The sequence below is a fragment of the Corapipo altera genome, unplaced genomic scaffold, assembly GCF_003945725.1.
Source record: "Corapipo altera isolate COAL_440 unplaced genomic scaffold, ASM394572v1 46, whole genome shotgun sequence".
Lineage (NCBI taxonomy): Eukaryota > Metazoa > Chordata > Aves > Passeriformes > Pipridae > Corapipo > Corapipo altera.
The window spans coordinates 9250665-9275093 of NW_020884883.1; the positions used below are offsets into that span (position 1 = coordinate 9250665).

Sequence of the window (24429 nt, forward strand, 5' to 3'; positions counted from 1 at the left end):
GATTTTTGATCTGCCTCCTTTCAGCCTTCCACTCTTAACCTCTGTAATTCATATTCTCCACCTTCACCCGTCCTCCACTCCAAAAGCCACTCTCACCAATATCACTCCCTTCTCCCACATCACCTCCCTCACTTTAATAAGTGCTTTTGTGAAAGTGCCACTGCTAAAGGTGCATCCTCCCTTTCTCCTTTGATGCTGCACAGTAACAACTGACTTGCACCCTCTTCACCCCTAATCAGTGCTCTTCTCTCCATTGATCCCACCCACACTGCTGGAGCTTTCCCTGATGCTGGCTTCCTGCCCTTTTCTCCTGCTGGGAAAAGGAGCAGGGTTTGCGAGCACAGCAAGGGCCTTCTGCTACCCTTCAAATCTAGTGGGTGATTTGTGGTTCTGTGCAGGTTGAATCTGCCAGCAAAACAAACCAGAATGTCCCTCAATGAACTGAGGAGAAGGCAAAAGCAAGGGATAGAAACAGACTGTTAAGTTATATTTTCCAGACCATTTATTTCTGGCCTTTCATGGTTTGTGAAGAAAAGAGACACTTGGATTATTCCAGTAGAACAAAATTATCAGGGATGTGATTATCAGATATGCAGTTCTCTCTCAAGATCTTGTCTGTAACGTTTGTTCATTGACCTGCTGATGTATTACAGACTCCTTTGGAGGCTCTGAGACAGTTTCATGTCATGTGTTTTCTGGTATAAAATGTTCAGGGCATGAATGTGTACTGTTCAGTGTTTTGGGAATTGATGGATGTTTATGTCATCAACACATCACTTTTAAATATCCTAATTCATTAGAGTGTCCACTTCCAGCACCTCCACAACACAGTAGGCAACTAAAAACCAGAGCTGCTGAAAATGCAAAGGAAGGCATTTATTCATTCATGCATTAATTCACTCATTCATTCATTCATTCTCAAGCAGCCTGTGCTTTCCTGCACCAGGCGGAGATGGATGCACAGCTGTTGGCTCCCCTCTGCTGGCTGGTACGTGGGCATGGAGCAAAGCCACGGCCAGACCTTCCTGGGGCCCTCATCCACCAGCTGAAAAGCAACGAGGGCCCAAACCGTTCAAATAATCACGAAAGGATGTTTTTCCCGGCAAGTGATCAGCCTTTGCATGACTCTGTGCAGGGGCAAGCAGATGTGACAGCAATTTTCACAAATTCTTTATGCTAAGACCAGTAACTTACTACAGGGAGACTGGAAATACTGCCTGGAGTGAGGATGTATTGAATTTCCCGTTGTAAACACCAGGTTTTCTGTGATTATAAAATTCTGTGGCTATAAATTCTGTGATTATAAACTTTAATCATTATGCCTGACAATTTTCCTGTCAGATCTCTACCTCAGACTGATTCTTTTTGACTTTCTACCAAAACAGCTCAGCAATTCCTATAAATTAATATAGGGAGAAACAAAATATATTTCTCCTTTATTTTATTTGCTAATTTCTTTCTTTTTTTTTTCTCTTCTCACAATGCTTTCTAGCAGTAACTTGAAATGTGGTAGTTTGGGAATGGCAGCCAGAATGTACATACCCAAGTCATAAAACTTAGAATCGAAAATTGCCTCTCTGCCCATAAGCAGAAAGAGACTTGGGGGTTTGGCAGCAAACCTGTCCAAAGAGACTGTCTATGCTGAGAGCACACTGCTGTTTTAGCCCCTCTGTGGGACTGCAAATCCAGCATTTTGTCATAACACTGCCCAAAAAGAGATAGTAACACCCTTCCCACTGATGGCAGCAAGTCCACAGACCTGCGGGGTGAACACGTGGCAGCAACACTCCCACCCAGCCAAGCTCTGAGTGCTTTTGGCAAGGCACTGCTTAGACAAGGAGCCCAGAGATGCTCTTCAATTGCATCCTGAAAACAGGGCAGCATGTTGAAAGCTTGAGTGTATCATTAAGCAACACCTGTAATTGAAGCATGCTCTTTTTTTACATTCCCTGGTTAGGGATTTATTTGGGCTTTTTTTCCCTGATAATGGGAATTCTGATACTGGCTTCATGAGAACAAGGCATGACTGTTTAGTCAGGGAAGTACTTAAAGTCCACTGTGTACGAAGGGCATTTATTTCTAAGTACAGAAGGTCTGGTTTGAATCAATCCTGATATCACAAACTTAAAGAAGTCTCACTTACATGGCTCAATGCCAAGAAAGGATGCTGTTTATCATTATTCATGTTTTTGTTGCTATTTGTATTAAATTATTTATGCTCTGAGTAATATACTCTTACAACTTTTAAACATTGGGGATAAGGGTATCCTCTGGAGGCACAAAGATACAGTCCTGAGCTACGAGTGTGTTCGTCCATAATAACACATCACTTTGAAGAATAGGAATAGCCAAAGAACTATCCCACATACCAGGAATAGGATCTCTCAGAGCAATCTTCTCTCTGGGAGACCAGATGTTGCCCCTTTGGCAAAGCTTTGCAGCCTGGGAACAAACCCGTGATCTTCTTGTTCTTGCCCCTAAACTATCTGATGTGGTCTGCTGGCAAGGTACCCCCAACAGTCAGTGAGCAACTTCTCAATGGGAGCACAGATCTACAACAGAAACAGTACACAGGTACAAAACTCAGGGCTTCTCATACACCCAAAGGGAAATAAGGATAAAGGCTGTCTTGATCCTTGGTCCTTGGATTTTGGTCAAACTCTGGTTTGTTTCAACACATTTGTGCATAGTGCATGTGTTGCAATGTACTCACAGCATAGAACAGGTATGTGTTCCATTGCATATACTAAGTGACATTTTCTTAAAATCATTAATGCTTTGTCTAGCAGAGAGATATTTATTATATTGAAATTGTAGAGAACTTCAATTTCACCACTTGACTAAACACCAAATAGGACCAACATTATCTACAGGGAAACAAGGAAAGAAAACAAAAATAGTGCAAAATGCTGGGGTGGTTGTTTGAATCAAATTTTCATGAAAATGATCAGGTTTATGCAAATTTATAACTAAGCTACAAGTCAAGCACTGACACAAAAGCCCACAGGAGCACAATGATAAATGGCTGACCATGTTGCTTGCTGTGTCAGTCACAGACTTATGATCCTGTTACCAGTTATGGGCAAACAGCACAGTGTGGCCATAATGAATGGTGCTGTTGATTGGTAAGATGCCATGGTTCAACACAGAAACACTTTGCATAGCAGGTAGACAAAAATGGGAAAATAGTATACACAGAGTACAGTCTATATTCCATAATAACTGCCTCTGATGATAGATCCTGCAATAATTTCAGATCCAATTTCAGTAGTCACTGACCATAATCTTGTGGCTGATGATTTTTGCTTGATGCGTTATGGTACAGAAGTCCATTTGCAGTAAATGTACACCTTGTGAAGAGACTTAAACCAGCATGGGAGGAGGACAGGCTGAAATAATTTGAAAACCACTTCCACTCCTTAAGTGGCTCTCAGGATTAGAAGCCACAGTGGTAATGTGAAAAGCACTTGGCTATCTTCAGGGATTTCCCTTCAGCATTGAAAGATTTCTCAAGATGTTTTTGAAGCTCTGATGGAAAGGATTTACAGTGGGAAGGTTGGCCGGTGGGGTCATCTTGTTTCTTCTACTAATCATATGATACAGTAAGAAAAATACTTTCTGTTCTTCCAAGCATCTACATAAAATACTGTTTTTAAATGGAAAGCCCTGTTTATGTGAGAGCTGAAATCCAAGACAGAAATGGACTAAAAGAGTATGCTGATTGTTTTCCTTAGACTGAACACAACAAACAATATCTGCTTATTAGTTTGTGTTTATTTTGCACTTATTAGTAGATATCGCATAAAAAAATGGCAGAGCACCTGATTTTGCTTGAGAGGCTTCCATCACCCACAGACCCTTGTAGCTCTATCACAAAGAACTATATAATGCAGCTCTTCCCAGGGTTGTGACTTTTTTAGGCAACAAGAGTGGATCGCACTCAGCACCAGGGCTCCCTCAAAATTCAGAGCTGCACTGACCATGCTGCTTCTCCTCTTGCTCTTGTTTGCTTCCCCCTGTCTTTACAGTTTCATCAAATCTCCATCCAGACAAAGGACCCAAGAGCTCTCTTGGACACAATAGTCACTGGGATGACTATTCAAAGGCTTTGAGAGGACAGCTGTCTTTCACACTTTCCTGGGGCTGTCAGACATAATTTCCAAACACCAGAGCCGCTCGACACCCCAACTGTTACTCTGCACAGGGAGGTTTAAAAATAGGGCTGTAAGAATTTTACTTAAGTTATATCTTGCACTCACCCTCCGTAGGAAAGAGAATAATTGAAACGTTATTACAAAAAGCTCATTACAAGTTAGCTGTGGGCTGCCAATCAGGCAGGGAGGTGTTGTCATTTCTTCTTCATATACTATTAAACCTACTTGAGAAAATTCTTGCAAAAATGAGGGGAAAACCTGAGCTTTCCATCAGCATTAGGAAAAGGTAGACAATCACATGGACACAAAACCAACATTTCTGCTTGCATGTCCACCTCTCAGCTTTCACCAGAGGCTCCCAAGTGCTCAGAGTTGCTTTGCACTCACCACCAAAACAAATAGATAAAAATAAATAAATTTGAACTGGCATTTTTATCTTTCCAATCAAAGTTGCAGACCAGCCCTGGGTACACTATACTTGTCAATGCCATGCCCTCTCCTGACCTGAGAGACCTGTCTTCCTGGTCCCAGCCTCCCACAACATCTATATGTCACTGCTTATCATCTGAGGGCAACAGGGGACACAGAGACTTCGTGAGTCAACACAAGAACCCAAGGAAGGGAACACCTATGGGTTGCATGCTACAAAAACCTCTAAAGTCTCACAACTAAAGCCCAAATCTGATTTTTTGTTCAGGCTCCCCTACAGAATAAACTTCTATTTGGTCTTCTTGTGCTTTTATTTATACAGTAATAATAATACACAAAAAGAAGTCTCTTTTCTCTGTATCTACAAGTCAACACAAGTTCTCAGCTGTGGGGTCACAGGCTGCTGCTACAAGAGGCTACAGAAATAGCATTGGATGTGTTTGCAGACATTCTTGTTAAGGTCCATTTTAGCCATCTTTCCCTTTTTATCTGTACCCTCAGTTTTATGGATTAAAAAAAAAAAAAATTGCATCAGTCATGGACATACTGCTGCTTCAAGACCAGAGTACCCCTTTTCAAAGGACAGAAGAGGAAAAGGGGGGAAAAAATCATATTAAAAACTTAACTCCAGGATCTGCCAGATAGTCATCTTTCCCCCATTTCCCTGGTGTGGTACTATTACCTTACTCCTCCACAGAGCCTCAAAGACTCCATTCCCTATGGAATTCTGCCAGAGAGAAGGAGGATGAGGAGGATGAAAAGGATGAGGACAAGGGGTAGGACAAGGAGTAGGACAAGGAAGATGAGGAGGACAAGGATGAGTAGGACATGAAGGAGGATGAGGAAGAGGAGGAAGAGGAGGAAGAGAAGGAAGAGGAGGAGGAGGAGGAGGACGATGATGACGAGACTGAGGAGGATGAGGACAAGGACAAGTAGGATGAGGAAGAGGATGATGAGGAAGAGGATGATGAGGAAGAGGATGATGAGGAGGAGAATGAGGAGGAAGCCTTCAGCCACCTGCCTACTACTGGTTCCAGAGAGAGAGGAGATGAAGAGTCCTTCTGGCTTCCTTCTTCCCTATTGCTACTGCTGCCCCAGAGCCATTTGTCCTCCAGCAGGTTCCTGCCACTGTCCTCCCTGTACCGTGACTCCTAAAGTCCATCCAAGAGACACTGCTGTTACTTCCCAAGGCTGCCAAGCAAATGTGCTCTGGCCTATGGTTATAAACAAATGTCTCCAAAGACCTCCTGCTCTTTCCTGAACAGAACTCCTCACAGCATCCACATGACCAGCATCAAGGAGACCTTCATCACCATCTCACCCACCTTAAATTGATGAGGATTAATTTTCTTGGACTTGGCAGGCCTTTTTCTCATTTCTGTCTGCATCAATAAAGCTTTTAAAGAAATGGCAAAAGGAAAGCATTCATATGCATGACTACTTTTATTTCATATGCTTGTTCCATTTCCTTCAGTGTAGCCTTTTTCATAGTTTTATGTCTAGACTTCTGCATTGGCAAACCAGCTGATTTTGAAAGCGGTATGTGTGACATCAGATATTGGCTACTAGTGAAGAGAAAATAGTTATAACAGTTGATGTTTGTGAGAGTTTGTTAAGAAGATCAGTAAGAACAGGAGCACTGACTTTTCTTATTATGGTTTCTCTGGCAACCAGGGGAAATAACATAGGTAAAATTATAGTCCCATCACGCTCATGTGCTGACAGTACATAATACATAATTGCGTGCTTCCCACCAGAAAGCTTACTCAGTATAATCCCATACAATCTTTTCTCTCTCGCTGTTTTAGGTATTTCATCATTTTCACAGCTTGCAAAGCCCTAAAAAACTCAAAGAAGGAAACAAAACCTCTTGAGTTTGTTTTGCTATTGCCTGGCTTTGAGAGCTTATGACAGCACCAATTTAGTTTGTCTGGCAGCAATAAACCTAGATTATTCAAAACTAAAAAGTGGGTGTGTAAATCATGCAATCTTTCCGGAGAGAATTGGGTTTGCAGTTTGTCAGAATCCTCATCCCACTAGATGATCAGCTTCAATACTTGTACAGCATCTTTACTTCTGACAGAATCTGATTGGCTATTGATTTCAAAGCGGAGGTGGTGGGCCAGTACCTTTCTTTCAGTGTACATTTTCCAATGGCTGGAATATGCAGTTTGTCAAAACCACGTGCCTGCTCTCTGTGTTTTGAGTTGTACTGGTCTCACAATCCAAGGAAACTCTGGGCTTGCAGAAGATACTCAAGGGTACCTGGAGAAGCACCAGCATTTTGCTGTGATCACAGAAGGAGGCTTTGTTAAGCCAAACACAAGTGGGACCTGTTCTGTCTGTCTGTAAAGTGTAGGAGGCATGTCCCAGGGATGCAGGGGGACACACCAAGGGCTGGGAAGCCAAGGGGTATGCCCCTTGGTCACGAGGTCACATTGTTTTAGGGGACAAAAGGGAGCACCAAGTTTGAATAAAGTCTCTTTGATTTCCACCTCATCGGAGAGCGGTCTGCATTTCTTTATCTTATAAAGACACCCACGCTACAGTAAAGTATTTTGCTGACACCAACTGCCTACAGCTTCCCTGCTCATACTCTGGGATGTTGTTTCACTTGTGTTAAATACAGTGCAGCCATTGGAAAAATCACCTAAAGGACAAAAAAAAAGGTTGGCCTCTGCCTTGCTTTGCCCACCCTGAGGGATAGGAGGCTAAAGTATGACTAGGAGGCAGTGCTGGTGATGGAAGCAAACAACCATTTTTAAACCATGTCCTTGTTGCCTATCCTCATCTTCTCCTTTGCATAAAGCTCCTGTTCAGCTTTCCTAGACATCAATTTTCAGTGAGGACACACACCACATGACTGAGCTGAGGGCAAGATAACCTTGACCGTTGAAAAGAGAGCTTTACTTTGTACTATATTTTCCACACTGTTTTTTGGTACTCCTCGGGGTATTTGTCTGCAGATTTATCTGCAATCTAAATAAATATTTATCTGTTTCTCAGGTAAATGTTTTTGAGATACTGCCTCACCTGTAACATCCAAAATTTGTATTTTAATAAAGCGGGTTCCTTTTTCTTCCTCTCAAGATCTTGTAATCCCCAAAGAAGCCAGCACATCTATTGCTTTAATATACTTCATGAATACAGTCTCCTTATTACTTTTAGAGAGAGCACTTCAGATGTCTTTGAGATGTTCTTCATTTGTTTTTCTCTTCTTGTTTTTTTTTTTTTTTTTTTTTTATTTAAGTCAGACTTGCCAGAATTAGTAGGATTGCCCTACTGACTGAGGATCGATACTAGATTGCTTTTCTCCCCTCACAGCCAACAGCTTCATTCTCCTCTGACTTCAAAAATATTTATCAGAGTTACAGTCATTTTATAGACTTCATCTTAACACTATCATGAAAGGCTTAGTAGATACAATACTTTTCATATATCAGCTCCTTTAATGCTAGCTCTTCTTTACAGATGGAGAGACACAGAGATGACTGAAAGTGACTTTCTGGGGAAAATTACAGTCATAATTCAAACCACCAGATGCCTGATGTCATCCACACATTGTGACAGACTTGAAATGTCAGATAAACCTTTATAGTAGGAGGCTATGGCTTTCCTTTTCAGTGTAAACAACTTCAGACATTTGGCGTCTTTATTCCCAATGTTAAAGACCTGCATGTTGCAGAGTGACAGCCACACAGCAGTTTAGAAGGCAGCTGGGTTTTGGTTGAAAAGACTGAGGAATGACAGTGCAGGTTACAGCATCCCCTAGTTGGGAGCTGTTGCTGGCTGTGCCCACATAGCTGAGCACACTATCACAGAGTTAGTGGTTTCTATAGCAGCAAGCACTATATAAAAAGCTTGACTTTCCCCTCACCCAGCTAATCTTCAAATGATGTAAGGGAGCTGGGAGAGAAGAGCACAAACCTGCATCTTTGTGTGTCGCACGTGGGCTCTGAGCAAGCATTGCACTGGAGGCTCTGTGGGGATCACCCACCCCTGGATCTTAAGACTCGTGTTCCACTGGTGTTCTGTAGTTACTGGGTTTTATAATTTTTATCAAGCAGGAGGTGCCCAGAGGATTTCTCAATTTCCCAGATGCTCCATATTAAAACCATACCTAACCCTGCCCTGCCACCTAATCAGCTTCTCCATACATTCTCCATGACAAAACCCATGAGGATCTCACCAGATACAAAATCCATCCCAGACTGTGACCCTTCTCCTGACCATGCTTTCTGAACCACTGGCCAAGTATAAAGGCAAGCCAGCTGAAGGACAAACACGTATGGGTGAAATCTCTAAGGAATAAGGAATGGTTACACTTTGGAATAAAATCTTGCCAATTTGTGTATCAAGAAAAAAACAAACCCAAAGTACTGCCAGCAACAGTGTCTTAACATCAGCTGCAGGAAGGAAAAAAATGTCCTTTTCTAGCATACCCTTTAAAAGACTAAAATCTCCCTGCAGTCAGGATGTTCAAAAGCATGGAACTTACTTATTCCACTAGGTCTTCTCAAGCAAAATGTCCAGTTCAGTCAATAGACATTTTGCTTGAGTAAAAGCTACTTCTTTAACCAAAAGACAAAGAAATTACAAACTGACAGGTTTAGGTTTTCAAAACACACATGGAGTTGCTCCCACTAAACAAACTTGAGTTTTAATATTTATTTTAATGGAAAAACTCATATTCTGCTGAGTGCTTACATGAACCTCTTCCTCAAAACAGTCATGTACTTTCTAGTACTGTGAATGAGTGAAAAATACCCTCTCCCTACCGAGTGGCTGTGATGTATTATTTACTGGCAGCTTTTAAAAAATAAAATTATTCACCATTTAAATATTGAATGTAGATTTGTCTTCAACTTATCTGCATTAATCCTTTTGTTATTAAACCAATTAGTATACTAGTTTAGAAAATTCCTCAGGACATAAATTCCCATGGTACTGACGTTTATTTGAACTGTAAACAGAACTGAAGGGTTGCTATGGTGTGATCTCTTTCTCAAAGTCTATTTACTTCTCCCAGCTAACAACAGTCCCAATAGTGGAGTCTGTAAAACAGAACATACAAAGTAAAGCAGCCAGCACACACCTTGGTGTTGATAAATCTGAACACTCACCATAAACAAAGATATAAAGTAGGGTAAACTTTTTAGGTTAAAAATTATATTTTAATCTGTATTTTGGGATAAAAGTTTTAAAAAGAAGAAGCAGTTTAAGAAGTCTGCTTAGTATACAGCCTGAGTGTATATTCATAGTCCAGCAAGTTAATGAGATGCTGGAGAAATTGAAACAGGCAAAGACCAAATAGATACAGCATAGAGATGCTTTTTTCAAAATCCCTATATTAGCCATTTGCAAGAGTATGGTACAAGTTTAACTGCGAAGCCAGTTCAAGCTATTTCCAAAATTAATATTCTCATTCACCAGCAAAACTTTTAGCTTCTGTAAACTGTTCTCCTACTGGAACTACAAGTACAAGAAAGTTTCTGCTTTTATTTTACTCTAATGACATAGGTGGTTTTCATCATCAGACTTTCAAAAAAGGCAGTGTAAACACATCCTCAATGTTCCCGTTGTCAGTTTCAAGGACATAACAAAACTATTATGAAAGAAAAATGGCTGGAATTAAGAACATAAACCACATCAAACAGAGAAAAGATCACACTTTCCTCTAACACAAGACTAGAAATTTAAGCCATATTTCTACAAAGTCTCTCACTCAACTTTTCCCTTTGGTCCTGGCTAAGTCCCTTTTTAAACAGCAATTAAGTAACAGAACATACCATGCAATATAATGCAATCACCTAGTAATAAACTGCTTCACTAAGGTGGAGAATGCTTCTGATCAAGGCTGGTGAAGGGACTCGAACACAAGCCCTATGAGGAGAGGCTGAGGGAGCTGGGGTCATTCAGCCTGGAGAAGAGGAGGCTCAGGGGAGACCTCATCACTCTCTACAACTACTTGAAAGGAGCTTGTAGCCAGGTGGGGGTTGATCTCTTCTCCCAGGCAGCTCTCAGTAAGACAAGAGGGTATGGTCTTAAGCTCTGCCGGGGAGGTTTAGGTCAGATATTAGGAAGAAATTCTTTACAGAGAGGGTAATCAGGCATTGGAATGGGCTGCCCAGGGAAGTGGTGGATTCTCCGTCCCTGGAGGTTTTTAAGATGAGACTGGATGTGGCACTCAGAGCCACGGTCTAGTAATCACGGTGGGGTTGGATCAAGGGTTGGACTTGATGATCTCAGAGGTCCTTTCCAACCTGGCTGATTCTATGACTCTATGATTCTATGATACTCATTCAGAGAATGGGCCCTGGCACTCTCCTCCCAGTGTAGGTGTAGTTATACCTTTCCTTCACAGAAAGAAATGTAATTTTCAACATCTGTGCGTAGGATTCCTTTAAAGGTATTTCTGCTACCCCACAGGTAATGGAGGTGTGGGGAATACATCTACAGTAGCAGGCAGAGTGGAAGTGAAACCAACTGTGTTTAAGGACTCACAACAACCTCTAACCCACCCTACCGGCCAAAGGCTGCCTGGCCTTTCCTGGTTCACTGTGTTAAGCATCTGGAGAGCAGGTGCACCTCATGTTCCCCAGCAGCTGCCTGGGAGTCCCCACAGCCAGCATGTTCCAAGACCACCCTGTGGCAATCCATATTATAGTAAGCAGAGGTGACTGGGAGATTTGTCTGAAAAACAGTATTAACTGGATGTCAAGATGTGAAATATTGACACACTCATAGTCATCTAGTGAAACCTGACAGCCTTTCCCTGTCCCTGCCTTTCCCTCCTGCTGTTGTTAGAAAGATACAGGTTTCTTGCAAGTTTGCTATGGATCTACTGGCCCATCATGGACTTCTCAACTGTCCTAAGACTTTCTAAATGGCAGTAGATGCCTCTATGTGTGACTAAATCACTGACCCAACTACTTTCATACAGGTTAGTCAATTTTAAGCAATTCAGAATACATTTAAAGGATCTTCAGCATGCACAGCAGACAAGAACCATGATTCGCAGAATAGCCTTTTCATGGTTAAACTATTAAGGACTTGGAACATTGCAGCAGATCAAAACTGAAAAAGCCCTGTTTTGATTTTTTCCTCTCTTTTAAAATCATACAGAAGCCTTGAGTAGTCTGCACAGAAACCAAGGATGTGGGTAGCACAATATCTGAGAGCTTTGACATTCTTCCTATTCAGCAGCAGGAATACTGGAAGCTGTAGGAGACCTAATCTGACCTCCATGGCTGTCAGGCTTTACTCTGCTCTCTGTCATGGAACTCAAGAACCTGAAAGCATTTTGTAAATCCTGTTTTCTCATCAAAGATTCACTGATCTCATCATATTTCAAGATTAAATACTTCAGGTTGAACAGGTCAACAATTTTCCACAATCTCAGTTTGGTTGAAGTTTTTTATGATGTCTATAAGTAAGAGGCTGGTATGTGCACTTACGTCAGCACTGTGATCAAAGCTGGATTTTTAAAGAGAGATATATGATACTCACACTGCACATGTGTAGATTATGTGGGTAATTCACACAAAAAGTAGAATAAATTCTTGCCCTTTTTCTCCTTAAGTGTCCAAAAGTAAGAAAGCAAGATTTTATCCTAATTCTGCAACTGTATTTTTAATTGCATGGCTGTCTACTGCTTTGTAAGCTTTCTAAACTTAAGCAGTGATCTACGCAAAAGGTTTCCTAAAAACTGAGGCCTGTCTTGAAAACTGGAATATAGCCCATCCTAAGAGGCAGGCTCCCATTCTCTTCATCACACCATACCAAGATTTTTAATGACGCACCTGTTACAGTGAAAGTCCAGTCTGAAATTTGTTCTAAGTCTCTTTGGCTGCTCTGGCCCCAAGGTCTAGGGACACAACTGTTTTTCTTTCGGTTTTGCCTGTTCAAGTATTTGCATGTGAACTGTTGCACAACTGAGCTAAAAATACAAAGCTCCAAACACATCCAGGAAGATTTCACATTGTTCTAGCTGTCCATTTCTTCAGGGAGTAAAAGTTTCCAGTGCCATAGCAAAACAATCAAGCTCTGTACAACCATAGAAGGAATAAAGCTGAACTGAGCTACGGAACAATGCAGGTGATCCAAGAGCAGAATGTCAAAACGGACTGTGCACTCATGGTACACTCTGTTACTTTCCTTTGTAGGTCTCATGGAGCATCTGCCCTGCTGGGCCTGAGCATCACACAGGGTCAAATCAGGTAGGGACAGAGAGCAAGTGAGGTAAAGGTCTGACACATCTGTGTAGCAGAGACAATGTGGCTGGCAATCAAATCCTGCCCAAACTGGAGCAGAGAATCTGTGGGGAAACTGAAGTCTCCCAATACCTGCAAGGAGGTTATTGGAAAGACACAGCCAGGCTGCTTACAGTGGAGCCCAGTGGAAGGATGAAATAAAAAGGGTACATATTGGAAAAGAAGAGGTTCTGACTGTATATAAGGCAAAACAGAGTGCCCAGTGGTAAGACACATTACCCAAACTGGTTTTGCAGTTTCCATTCTTGGAGGTTTTCAAGATCAACAGCACAAAGCTCTGACCAGCTGGTCTGATCTCACAATTGATTTTGTTCTGAGGAGCAGGCTGGGCTAGAGACCTTTTGAGGTCCCTTCAGACCTGAATTCTCCTATGATCTCAGGAAACTTGCCATCAGATTATAGTGTATCAAAGAAAAGGCTATATACAAAACTCCCTACATCTAGTTATAGGAACATCTTACCTTTAGGAAGAACGTCCTTCTGTTCCCTAACAGTCAGACCTGGCCAAACGTCAGCCTGAAATGTGATTTAACATTAGCTTCTATAGTTAAGAAGGAAACCTACACTAATAGCTGCAGTGAAGATGCTAAAAGCTTTGCTGAAAAACAGATAAAGCTTGTGAAACTTGTGATTGACATGTTCAGACAAAGCTTCCCAATTTTAGACTCTGACAGTTACTTTAAAAAAAACCCAGGAGCTCAATTCTCAGCCAACAGGACTTGCAAAGGTGAAGACATTTTAAAAAAACAGGCCCCTTTAATTTAGTAGCCAGGGACACAATTTAAAATAAATTTTAGATATCCTGATTTGAAAACTTTGCCTAACTTGCAGCAGAGATTTTTTGGTTTCTCATGTCAAAACTCAGAGTTAATGTCCTTTCTGAATACAGTGAAGTGGATGGTAAATGAAATATTTAGTGTACTAAAGCGCAGATCAACAAACAGACTCTTAGCTACCAGAGGAGATAGGTAAAACCCAGAGAATGATGCAAAAAAATAACCTGAACAGCATCTTGAGCATTGAAATATGTAGTGATACAAAGCTGGAATACTGTAATTAACAAGACAAAATACTTCTGTTAAGTACCAAAGTGTCCCAGGTAGCAGAGAGAGGAAACTGAACCTCTGTCGTATTTGTGCAGCAGCTTGCCCTGAGCTGTGAGCTGACACTGTGAACAGCTACACACCCTGGGAGTGCAGGAAGCAGGGTCACGGCCAGATTCCAGAGGCCAAACCGCTGCCTTGGGTACTTAGGCAGTATAAAGCAGGACCATTTTGCAGAAGTACTTAACCACTTTATACACTGGAATTCTCTTAGACCTGTCAATGAACTGTGCAAGCAAACAGTGAGGCTGAACAGAATAAAGCCAAGCTCCACCATGAAGTTACCAGAGCTCCCTGCTGTGGTGAGGATGTGACTTGAGCTCAACTCCGACTAACAAAGACAACTTTGGTTGTCCATGCAATATTGCACTTCTTGACAGATCTAGCCTCTGAAATTATGTGAAACAGCAACTGAAAATATTCCCCAGCCAGCTCAGAACACTTCATATATTTGTAGTTCTCCTCAAACCAGATACTTCCAAACATCCCTACTCACACACCAGCCCTGCAGTGCTCCCTCCCTGAAGTCCCATCACCTTGCTCAGCTGGCAGGTTTAAGGAGTAGACTATAATGTAACAGGCCTACCTGCTCTATGGAATAGCTGACGTTTAATATTTTTTCAAGTAAATTATTATTTTTCAAATAAATAATTTTTGCTTCAAATAAAACAAACTGTGTATCAGTAGCTAACATATTTTGCAACATTCATGAGAGTATGAAAAAATCACAGCATATTTCTTACAGTCTGTACTACAGCTTTGGTTTTATTTTGAAGTGTCAGACTCTGTGTCACTGGAAGCAGACATTCCCTCTGTGGTATTTGTATGCTGCAATGCAACAGACACTCAACTTGTCAGGGTCTTTCAACTTGCCAGGGTCCCTCAGTAGAACGCCGTTAAGACAAGAAGTAAGTTTATATTTTTTAAGAAAGCTACAGCAAAACTTGATACAGGATGCCTTTAATTAATCAACTACATAACTGCTTAAAAGGAGTTTTACTCCAAACTGGTAGTTGGCTGGATTTGTTTTCGTTTTGGCTGCATACAGTGACCCACTCTGCTCTTGCCAGACCATCACATGGTTTGTTAGCAGGACCTGTCACCTCTGGGCTTTCCAGGGCCCTCGGTGGTTAATGCCCAGGGTCGAAGCCCTACATCACCCCTCTGCTGGGCGCTCAGCGTCCTCTGACTGACCATGTAACACCCTGCTCTGCTACCCATCAACATGGCCCATCTGAAACCTTGACTGACTTGACTGATCTTTATTCATTTGAGGAAGATTATGATGACAAGTCAAATGCCACTATTTGAGGCAGGCAGGAAACACTGCTTGTACTGAAAGATTTCCATGGGGGTCTCCATCTCATTCGTGAAGTGACAGAGATCTTCTGAATTGTGACCTACTCTGAAAAGCTGATCTCCAGACAGCTGCCCTCTCCTCCAGCTTTCGGTCCTGCCTCTTATTTACACATGATATATGCATTGCACACAGGTTTTTAAACGTGTGTGTTTCTTAAATCTCTGCAAAATCTCACAAACTTTCTTATATGTAAATTTGCCTTGTTGTCTATCAAATCACTATCACAACCCTCAGAAAGTTTTTCTTTGCAGATAATGTGATATGGTTGTTCTTTTTCTTTTACAGCTGAGCTTGTTTAGAAACAGGCAGGCATACCACGCACCTTTTCCTAAATTCAGCAGTAGATGTAGGAGCAGGTGAATCCAGAAATCCTTCTAGGTCCCTCTTCCATTGTCTGAACTGTGCAAAACACAGCATTTGGCAACACAGTCCTTAGAGTTTAGAATACACAACTTTGTAGGAAAGTATCCCAACACAGTATTCTTATAAAAAAAGTGCAAACCAATATTGGGTGTATACTGAAGAAGAATCAAGTATAAGTGAGAAAACTGGGAAACACAAATGAGCTAAAAAAGATTTCGGACTTATTCCTGCAAGTAGGACTACATATAAAAATCAGATCAGAGTCTTGCTGATTTTGACAGCTCCCATGCTGGACCAACAGGCACCTACAACCAAAGCAGCCACACATCTATCTCCTGTTATTACTTCCCTTCTGTGACTGATATATTCTTGCATTTAACCAAGATATTTCCATTAAGTTTTTCAGTGTTTTAGAATAATCGCCTAAGTCTTTGTCTTCCAAAGAAATCTGTGAGAACTTCTTAAGCTTCAAGAAACTTGTTACTACACATTTCAGGAAAAATCAGCTCAGAAGTTGCCCTTGGACAAGGACATAAAATACTGGCATACAAAACCTGATTTGCTTAACTACTGCCTAATATAAATGATCAATTTTGAGAAATACGTATTTTAAAAATAAGGCAGTGCACATAGAAGCAAACATTAGCTCAAGCCTTGCATAACTGATACTGCAATACCCTCTTGTGGTCAAATAAAAATGTTTCATCCAAACATCTGAACTTTTTCCTTCACAAAATGCCTCTCTAGACATCTTTTCCTTTGACTCAAAGGAAATTACTCACATATTTTTCACAGATGACTTTGTACTGCATATCATCACTTGTCTGGAAAAACCAAAAGACTAACCTCAGTCAAGTTCTTCCTCAGAATAATGGGCACTGACACTGCTTGTCAAATTAATTAATACAAAACAAACTTCTAAGCAAAGGCACCATCTTCAACAGTGACACTCATGACTTTTTTCAAGTTTCATGTCCCCAACCAGAAAGAAATCAAGATGCCGTAATCAATTTGCATAGATACATATGGCATGAAGCCACAATAAGTATCAACCTATTGTACTATGGGATGAAAAGAAGTTCCCAGTAAATCAGTCATACCAATTCAAATGAACAAATAAAATGCTAAACTGGCAGACAGTAAAAAGAGGGGAAACAGTTCAGTATCTGCAGCATGTCTGCTGAACTATTAATCTAGTAAATGGCCTAAATGGGATACTACTATGTACAGTAGGGAATCTAAAGTAACACCCAGAAATGCCATCCTTGCACTCACCTTGATGTACTTTGGTGGTGCACAACTACTCCCTTAATGACTTCCAATAAGATGTTCTGAGAAGAACTTTGCAGCCCCACATCTGCATCAAACCCAGGATAGTTACAACTCCTGCAGCTTTGCAACCACCACCAATGGCCCAGACCTTAAACACCTACTTGCAATCTTTCCATCCAGAGTACAGCATTTGGAGGCTGTACGCAGCTCAACAACCATTTTTAGCTTATTGCTAATTAATTTGCAGAAATTGACTTGAAGGAAGGATCAGAATTAAAATAACACAGGAAATTTTACAGAAGAATTAAAGAGCATTCCTTGCACAGGAACAGACTTTCCATCAGGATCTTTTCTTGATCTGATCAGGAGATAAAACCCCATGCACACTGATTAACACATCTGGTCTTCCAAACGTACCTCAGTTTCCTTTTAAAGCAATAACATGCTGCTAAAACACTATTCTCCAACCAGCTGCACACACTCCAACTTGGAGAGGACTCTGGAACAAATGCAGCAGGATAAGCAGATTCCACAAGAGGAACAGAGACAACTATTAGGCCAGGCTAGCAAACACTTAATTGAAACCTCAATAGTGTTTTTCATCTCTTTCTGCCAAAAAGCAAAAAGTCATGTATCATTATAATGAACTGAAGAAATTATCTCAGAAAAAACAGCAAACAAACAAAAAGTCCACTAAAATTTAATTCAAACCCAAAGTAAACATTGGGGTTTGTGGTGGAGTTTACCTCTTCTTATGTTATATTATCGTAATCTTCAAATTGTGAATAATTTTTCCAAATATAGAAATATTTCTTGCTCAAACATGTCTCATGAAGTGCTTGGATTGTTGTATAGTTGTAACTATTTTTAAAGAAATTATTTGCCAAATTCAGTATATGTTTCCCAATACTGCAAGCAAATAAGTTTGTCAAAAAAACCCTAAAGAAGCAGATTCAAAGTTCATTAGCATTTACCAGGAAGATGAAGCAAGAGACTAGAATTCATCTGGAGCTAAGCCACACTACTCAGAAACAAGTCAGCCAAGAATTTCAGAGGAAATTTATACTTAAAACACTCTATTTTCCCGCAAGGTCACAAATACTTGAGGAAGTGAGTTCATGCCACAAAAGCCCAACAGGCTGACTGTAAAGACAAACACTGACATTTTGTATACTGTTTTGCAAATTCTCACTTTGTATACTAATGACCCTTTAAAGGTGCTTAAAAATTGCTTCTCATAGTTGCTTAATACTTTCAGCAGAAATATATAAGTGCTTAAAAAGGGTTTTTGATGATCTTTGACTGCTCTTTTTTTTAATTTGAAAACAAGGATCTTTCAGCACAGATTCGTTGAAACACTTTATTTTAAACAAATAGTTCTGCCCCAAATAGAGTTCAAGGCCCTAGCAGCTGTTCCACTAGGTCTCTGTTCCTTTTCTGATGTATATTCACAAGTTAGACTTGTTTCCAATAGAGACAGTAAACACACCAGGGAAACCAGCAGCTTTCAGAAGCTTTTGCCTCTGCTACATAACCACAACAAAAGTCTTCCTGACATACTCAGCAGCAATCTCTCCTCTGCATCCTTTGCTACTACACCAGACTTTATTGTTCTGACGATTTTGAAGAGAGGCTGATCTCAGCTACAGTAGCAGTAATAACCTTGTAAGCTGAGAGTTTGCTGGTTACAGCTGGAGATCCCACAGCTTCCAATAACAGTCGTTTCTTACAAAAGTGCTGTTACCATGAAAACCTCCTAAGTGTTCAAGCAATGATGCAACATAAAGCAGTAGGAAAGAAACATTAAATAAGAGGGAAGTAAACCAGTTCTGAGCACTGCCTGTCAGTGCTGCTGCGCACATTCACTTTCTGAAAGCACTCCAAAGCAGCAGCTGAAAGAAAACATTAGGAGAGAAGAGGCTTTGAAAGTACACACAGGAGCAGGTTTAACTTTCTGAACAGTCACAATATACCAAACAGTGCTGGGTATATGGTAAGTCTCGAAAGGGACAAGTTGGGAAAGGGTTCTGGATTCAGGAGAAATACCTTGGTCAGGTCTTGGCAACCAGCAACCACACCCCTGGGGAAACCAGTCCCAGCTCCATCTGTGTCTCAGCAGCACCCAACCAACCAGACCTGCCACCGCACAACCGGCTACTCAGGCCTGGGCAGATGAGCAGGCAGCACTGCAGCCAGACCAGGTTCAACAGGATAAGATCTGGAGAGAGTCTGCTGAGGCCAAACAGAGAGGAAGGCAAATCTGGTAAATCAGTTGTTCCAGTTCATGCCTCTTCAACTCGTCTTGACAATGGTACAGATACTCCCTGACAGCATTAGGGTTTGATCCAAAGCCAACACTATCAAATGAAATTTTCTTCTGCAGGGACTTTGGATCAGATCCTAATACCTTCCTTTTGAGGGCTACATTATCTCTGTTTTCTTTCACTGGACAAAATCTGTGCTAATATCTCCTGGCACGCTGAGCTTAAGCTGAAAAGAGATGCAAAGAACTGCATGCTAAGTATCTTTTAGCTTTTTAATGATTCCCACAAAGAAGATATAAAAGTGCCAAGCTTTATAATTTATTGCAGACATACTGGTATTATCATGTCTTCTCATACTCTTGGAAATGGCTGAAATGGAAGCTGAACAGAGTGTTCTGCCCAAATATGATTTGTATCCCCAATCCGTAAATCTACTGAATTTGCCCCATTTTTGTAGTCTTTCAGCAGACTGAGCTGCACACATACAACCTAAGCTTTGACTGTACATACACCAGTGACACAAAGGAACCCAAAATTAAGATCCTCTCTCTGCCACGTATCTTGAGTGTTTAAGTTCGCACTTCATTGCACAGCATGAGTATGCCTATTAGAAGAATATCCTTGGTAAAATTAAAATCAGCTCCATTTCCAACTGTGTCCTACCCAAGCTAAAGGGATGAAAAAAGAACATCACTCTCAGTATTTTTTAAAATGGAAAAAGAAACCATCTGAAAACTTTTGCCCTCATCAGCCTTCTGGAGGAGATACAGATCTCAGCTCTGTATCTGTGATTTCCCCAGACACATTTGCACTCTCGTCTGGTTCCATTTACCTGAGGGACAGGTCGATGCCAGGACTCTGACTCATGCAAAGCTAGGGCCATGGTGCCAATGTTATTCTCCCCCAGCTGTGCTGGTAAACTCAGACTCCTGCTCAACAAGCCCAGCATATTCCATACCCATTCCTTAGCTAAGGCAGCAGGAGGGACTCTGTGCCTGTCCCTGGGGTTCATGGTCATGGATATTGGTACAAACTCACTTTCCTGAATAAGTAAGGTAACACATCATACAGCTGATGCAATTTTCCAATTTTAGCTACGAAGACAGAAACTCTTGCAAAAGAGTAGGACAGACTTGTGAAGAACAAGGTGCCTAAAGCTGGATTCATCAAACTACAGACCCTACAGCCTGCAGACAGCTGTCCTTCAGTTCCACATTCCCATCCCAAAACCAAAGATGGTGGAAGGCTGCAACACGTTAAGTGGTCTGACTTGAAGTAGATTTAGGTAAACATCTAAGACTATAGCATTTCTCACTAATTAGCACCATTCAGTAACACCCAAATCTGATACATTCAAATCATGGCTGCATAGCATGATAAAAAATTCTAGGACCTCAATGCTGTGGTGGTATACCAAGACATATAGTGATAAAGAGAACAAGCATAAATTCGTTCTTACTTGCACTTGGGGCATATCTGCACTGGGTGAGGGAGTGCAGCACAGAAATCCAATGCTCCACGTGGCTGTGCTGTACAGATGAGTTCAACTAGGAAGGGTGTACACCTTCAGCACTAGCTCATTGAGCTTAGATGCAGCACAGGTAACTAGCTCAGAGACAATACAGGTGTCCCTTGAGCCCTGCTGCAAATAGCTGTACAGAACTGTTTCCACTCTTCACCTCAAAGTACTCTTACAATAGCAGGTGAACAGCCACTTTCTCCATTTCAGGCCAGGGAAAACAAGACAGAAAATCAAAGGATTTGCCCTGTAGTGCCACACCAGGTAAAGAACTGAAGAGCAAAACTCAGGACTTCTAACTCCATTTGCTCCTAGCACAGCTGCCTATCCACACAAAATACTCCCATGGGTGTTTGGGAATTCCTACCAGGGACTTCTGGCAGCAAAGTATCGATCATTTAAAAAATAAGAACCTGTGTCTTACTCAAGGAATTGGACAAACATTTTTCCAGAGTGATTCAGCATGTGAGTAATTTATTTGCATTTGCACAAGGAATGTATTGTGAACATGGTATCCTCATTTTTCCTTAACAAAAAAACCACGCACTCCTCATGTAGTATGGGAATAAAGAAAACCCTGGGCTCCATGACAGAAAAGACATGTTTTAGTACAAGGAGTTTGCAGGTGTAAGAGCTGGGCTGTAAGTATCACACCGAGCAGTTAAACAGGCATTCAATTATGACCAATATCGACTATTTTATTTAAAGACAGAAAATCTGAATCTGCATTTTTCACTTCTATTCCAAGGTACCAGAACTGGAGTTTCCTTAAGGGCTATGACCAAACAGTGAGTTTGGAAATGGACATTCAGCTGTATCCATGCTCTTTTTAGTTTTCATCAATTTGGGCCTAGGCTAATATTTCAAATTGAAGCTTACTTAGGCATACTTGGAAAATGCTTTATGACTAAACTCTTTAGGAAAAATAAAAGGAACTGAAGTGCCTTTCATCTCCTACCTATGTGTGTTCAATCTGTTCCAGTGTTAACAACTTTGCAGAAAGACAAGTGCTAGAAAAACCAACTCCTTAGGAGAAAATTTGTAAGATAATGTCATCACTAAAAATGAAAGAAAAAACCTCCCACATCACAACCATTCTAGAGCAGGCTAACTTCTGTCCCAGATGACATTTTATTCAACATAATTTTAAAATTACTCATTTCCCTCTGTTATCCCATCATAAGATACCAGAAAAAACCAAACAATTGCTTTATGTTATTTCTACAAGTTTCATGGACACTCAATATGATATTTTTAAGTAAATTTAAATTGTAATTTCAAAAGCAAAAGCGGCTGGTATTATAAGTAAAAGTGCTGATATTATAAATAATTTCAGTAACTTGTATTTTTGTAAGAAGCAATGGATGTAATTTTTAAAACTTATTAATGGCCTTTGTTTTATCCAGGGTAAGAGAAAGGAGTTCAAGCCACTGCCAAACTATATACCTGTGTTCTCAAGCAAAGTTCCCAATTTGACCAATCAAACTATCCTCAGTCAAATGAACATTGAGCTTGGCAGAGCTCTGGTATATGGATTATTTCTTCAGCAGTGGAGCACGAAAGAGGAAACTTGAGGGTGAGCTCCAACTTTCCTAGTGTTTCAGTAACAATAAAACAGTAACAAAGCAAGTTTAATGGTTCTAGTTAAACTGAATGGTTCTAAACATAGCATGAAAAAATTCCTCCATCTTTCCTACAGAGACAACACTACTGTCTGGTACGGATTTTCTTTCAAGGGCAAAAATGGATGTTGTCCAGCAATGCTGTAGGAGATGAGTTTTCATTTTTGTTTCTTTAGATTTGCTGTTCTCAAATTCCCTTCTCTTACTCTTTTCTCTGGTTTAGCTGATAAAAACTCATTGACAAGGAAGCAGGCTTTCACATTTTCCTCTGAAGGCATGTTGGCTCAGCAACCCGTCTTACACCCTCAGGACTGACAACCTTGAATTTAACAGGTTCATAGTCCCTAAAATCTGTGGTTGCCCAGGGAAACCATCATCAAGATAAATTGACACAATACCAAAAGCCTGTTCACTAGTGCCCCTTTATTACATAGGTTCAAACTTTGTGACCTATTATTCTGTAAGGAAATATCAGCAAGCAGCAGAGCATGGAGAACGTACACACAATACCTGCCTTTTGAACTGTGCATAGCTTCCATAGGATCATGCTCAGTTCTAGGTGGAGCTCAACACAGAATCCATTAGAATGGCCTCGACACAAAAGGCTGCAATCTCTCACCAGACCCAGGTGGAGATGAGTTCACTTATGTCTTGCAATTAAAGCTATTTTGTTTTTATGATTAGACTTCAGTGGCAGAAAGCAGCTCAGAAGCACACGAGGTGACTGAGCACTGTGAGCACTGTGATCACAGATCCAAGTGGTTTCTTGAAAAAAAAGGCACTGTAGAAAGAAGAGGCAAATCCCACTCACTGAAGTCACAATACCAAGTGGTTCTTCTCCTAATTTCCTCAACACAGTGAGAACTGGAAGATTAAGGCTTTTGATATGACAGGTAAGTTATCTAAAGAAGGAACACCACATCATGCAATCAGCCCAAGTGAGGAGGACTGATTTCACTCTGTGCAGACGTGAATTGTATTGGACAACTGAGTTCAGTTGGGACTGAAAAAGTAGGTTCCAAATGGGAACCTACTTTTTAAAACAGACATCTTCCAAATGGGAACCTACTTTTTAAAACAGACATATTCTCAATCTGGTCTCTCCTGTGAGAAGAAAACTGCACCAGGAACTCACTTGTTTTCACACATCTGAAAGTGGGAAAGCAGAGAGCAGATCAAGACTCTCCTTGTCCCTGTGCTGTCCAGGAGCTTCTTGAAAAACTGCCCAATCCACTCAGAGGTTACATATTTATTGGACATTGCATAATACCGAGAGTCATTAGACTTGCATGCCTTACTCTGAGATGTACTGAGCAGCTGCAAGTCTTTCTGTGGGTCACAAACTCTACACTGAGCGGTGGATGTTCAGTATCTGTCAGGCTCAAGCTCCTACTCATGTAAGAATGTCTCATTTATAAAGCACAGGGGTTTTGTTTTTCAGCATGAAAGCATACAGAGCTCCATGTTTCCTAACCTCCAGATGGCACTCACTCCACATCAAGTAATCCACCAAAAAAAGACATTAAGGCAGCATGACGCAATTCCTTTTACATTTCAAGGGACATGAAATAATTCCAGATTCTTGACTTTGTTTACTGTGTATGAATCCTGAGAATCCTTCTCCCAGAGAGTTCCTGCAAACTGAAGGGTAAGAGGATGGTGTCAGCAGGGCACGATTTAATCCTCCCACTTCACTTAGAACTGGCATTGTTTCAACTGAAGCACTTCTCCTAGTTTTGCACAAGACTTTCCACATATTACCCTAAAGCCGTGGGCCGCTAAGCAGAGTTTAAAGAAGCAGTGATGGAAACCGGAGTACGAGAAGACATGTTATATAAGGAAAGATTAAAACGACTGTTAAAAAGTTTAACCTGAAGAAGAAAAAGCTGTCTTGGGAAGAGGGTAGCAGTCTTTTGATACATGTATAACTCTGGAATGAGAAAATGAATCATTTTGCACTTTATGTGAGTGGTAGGCACCAGGAAAAATAACAAGCTTAAATTATAGCAAGGAAGAATCATGTTAACTTTTTGGAAAGCCAGTAGCAAGGATAATACAGCACTGGAATGG

At 40.9% G+C, this 24429-nt stretch overlaps 1 protein-coding gene across 1 annotated transcript; it reads left to right on the top strand.

The window, feature by feature from the left end:
* The first annotated feature begins 952 nt into the window (after window positions 1-952).
* On the top strand, window positions 953-22371 carry CUNH2orf50 (chromosome unknown C2orf50 homolog). The gene is given in 6 exon segments (XM_027640924.1): window positions 953-1102; window positions 18831-19069; window positions 19071-19217; window positions 21486-21525; window positions 22144-22265; window positions 22267-22371. Coding segments are annotated over 6 exon segments (765 nt in total). The 3' UTR covers window positions 22334-22371.
* Window positions 22372-24429: the final 2058 nt, after the last annotated feature.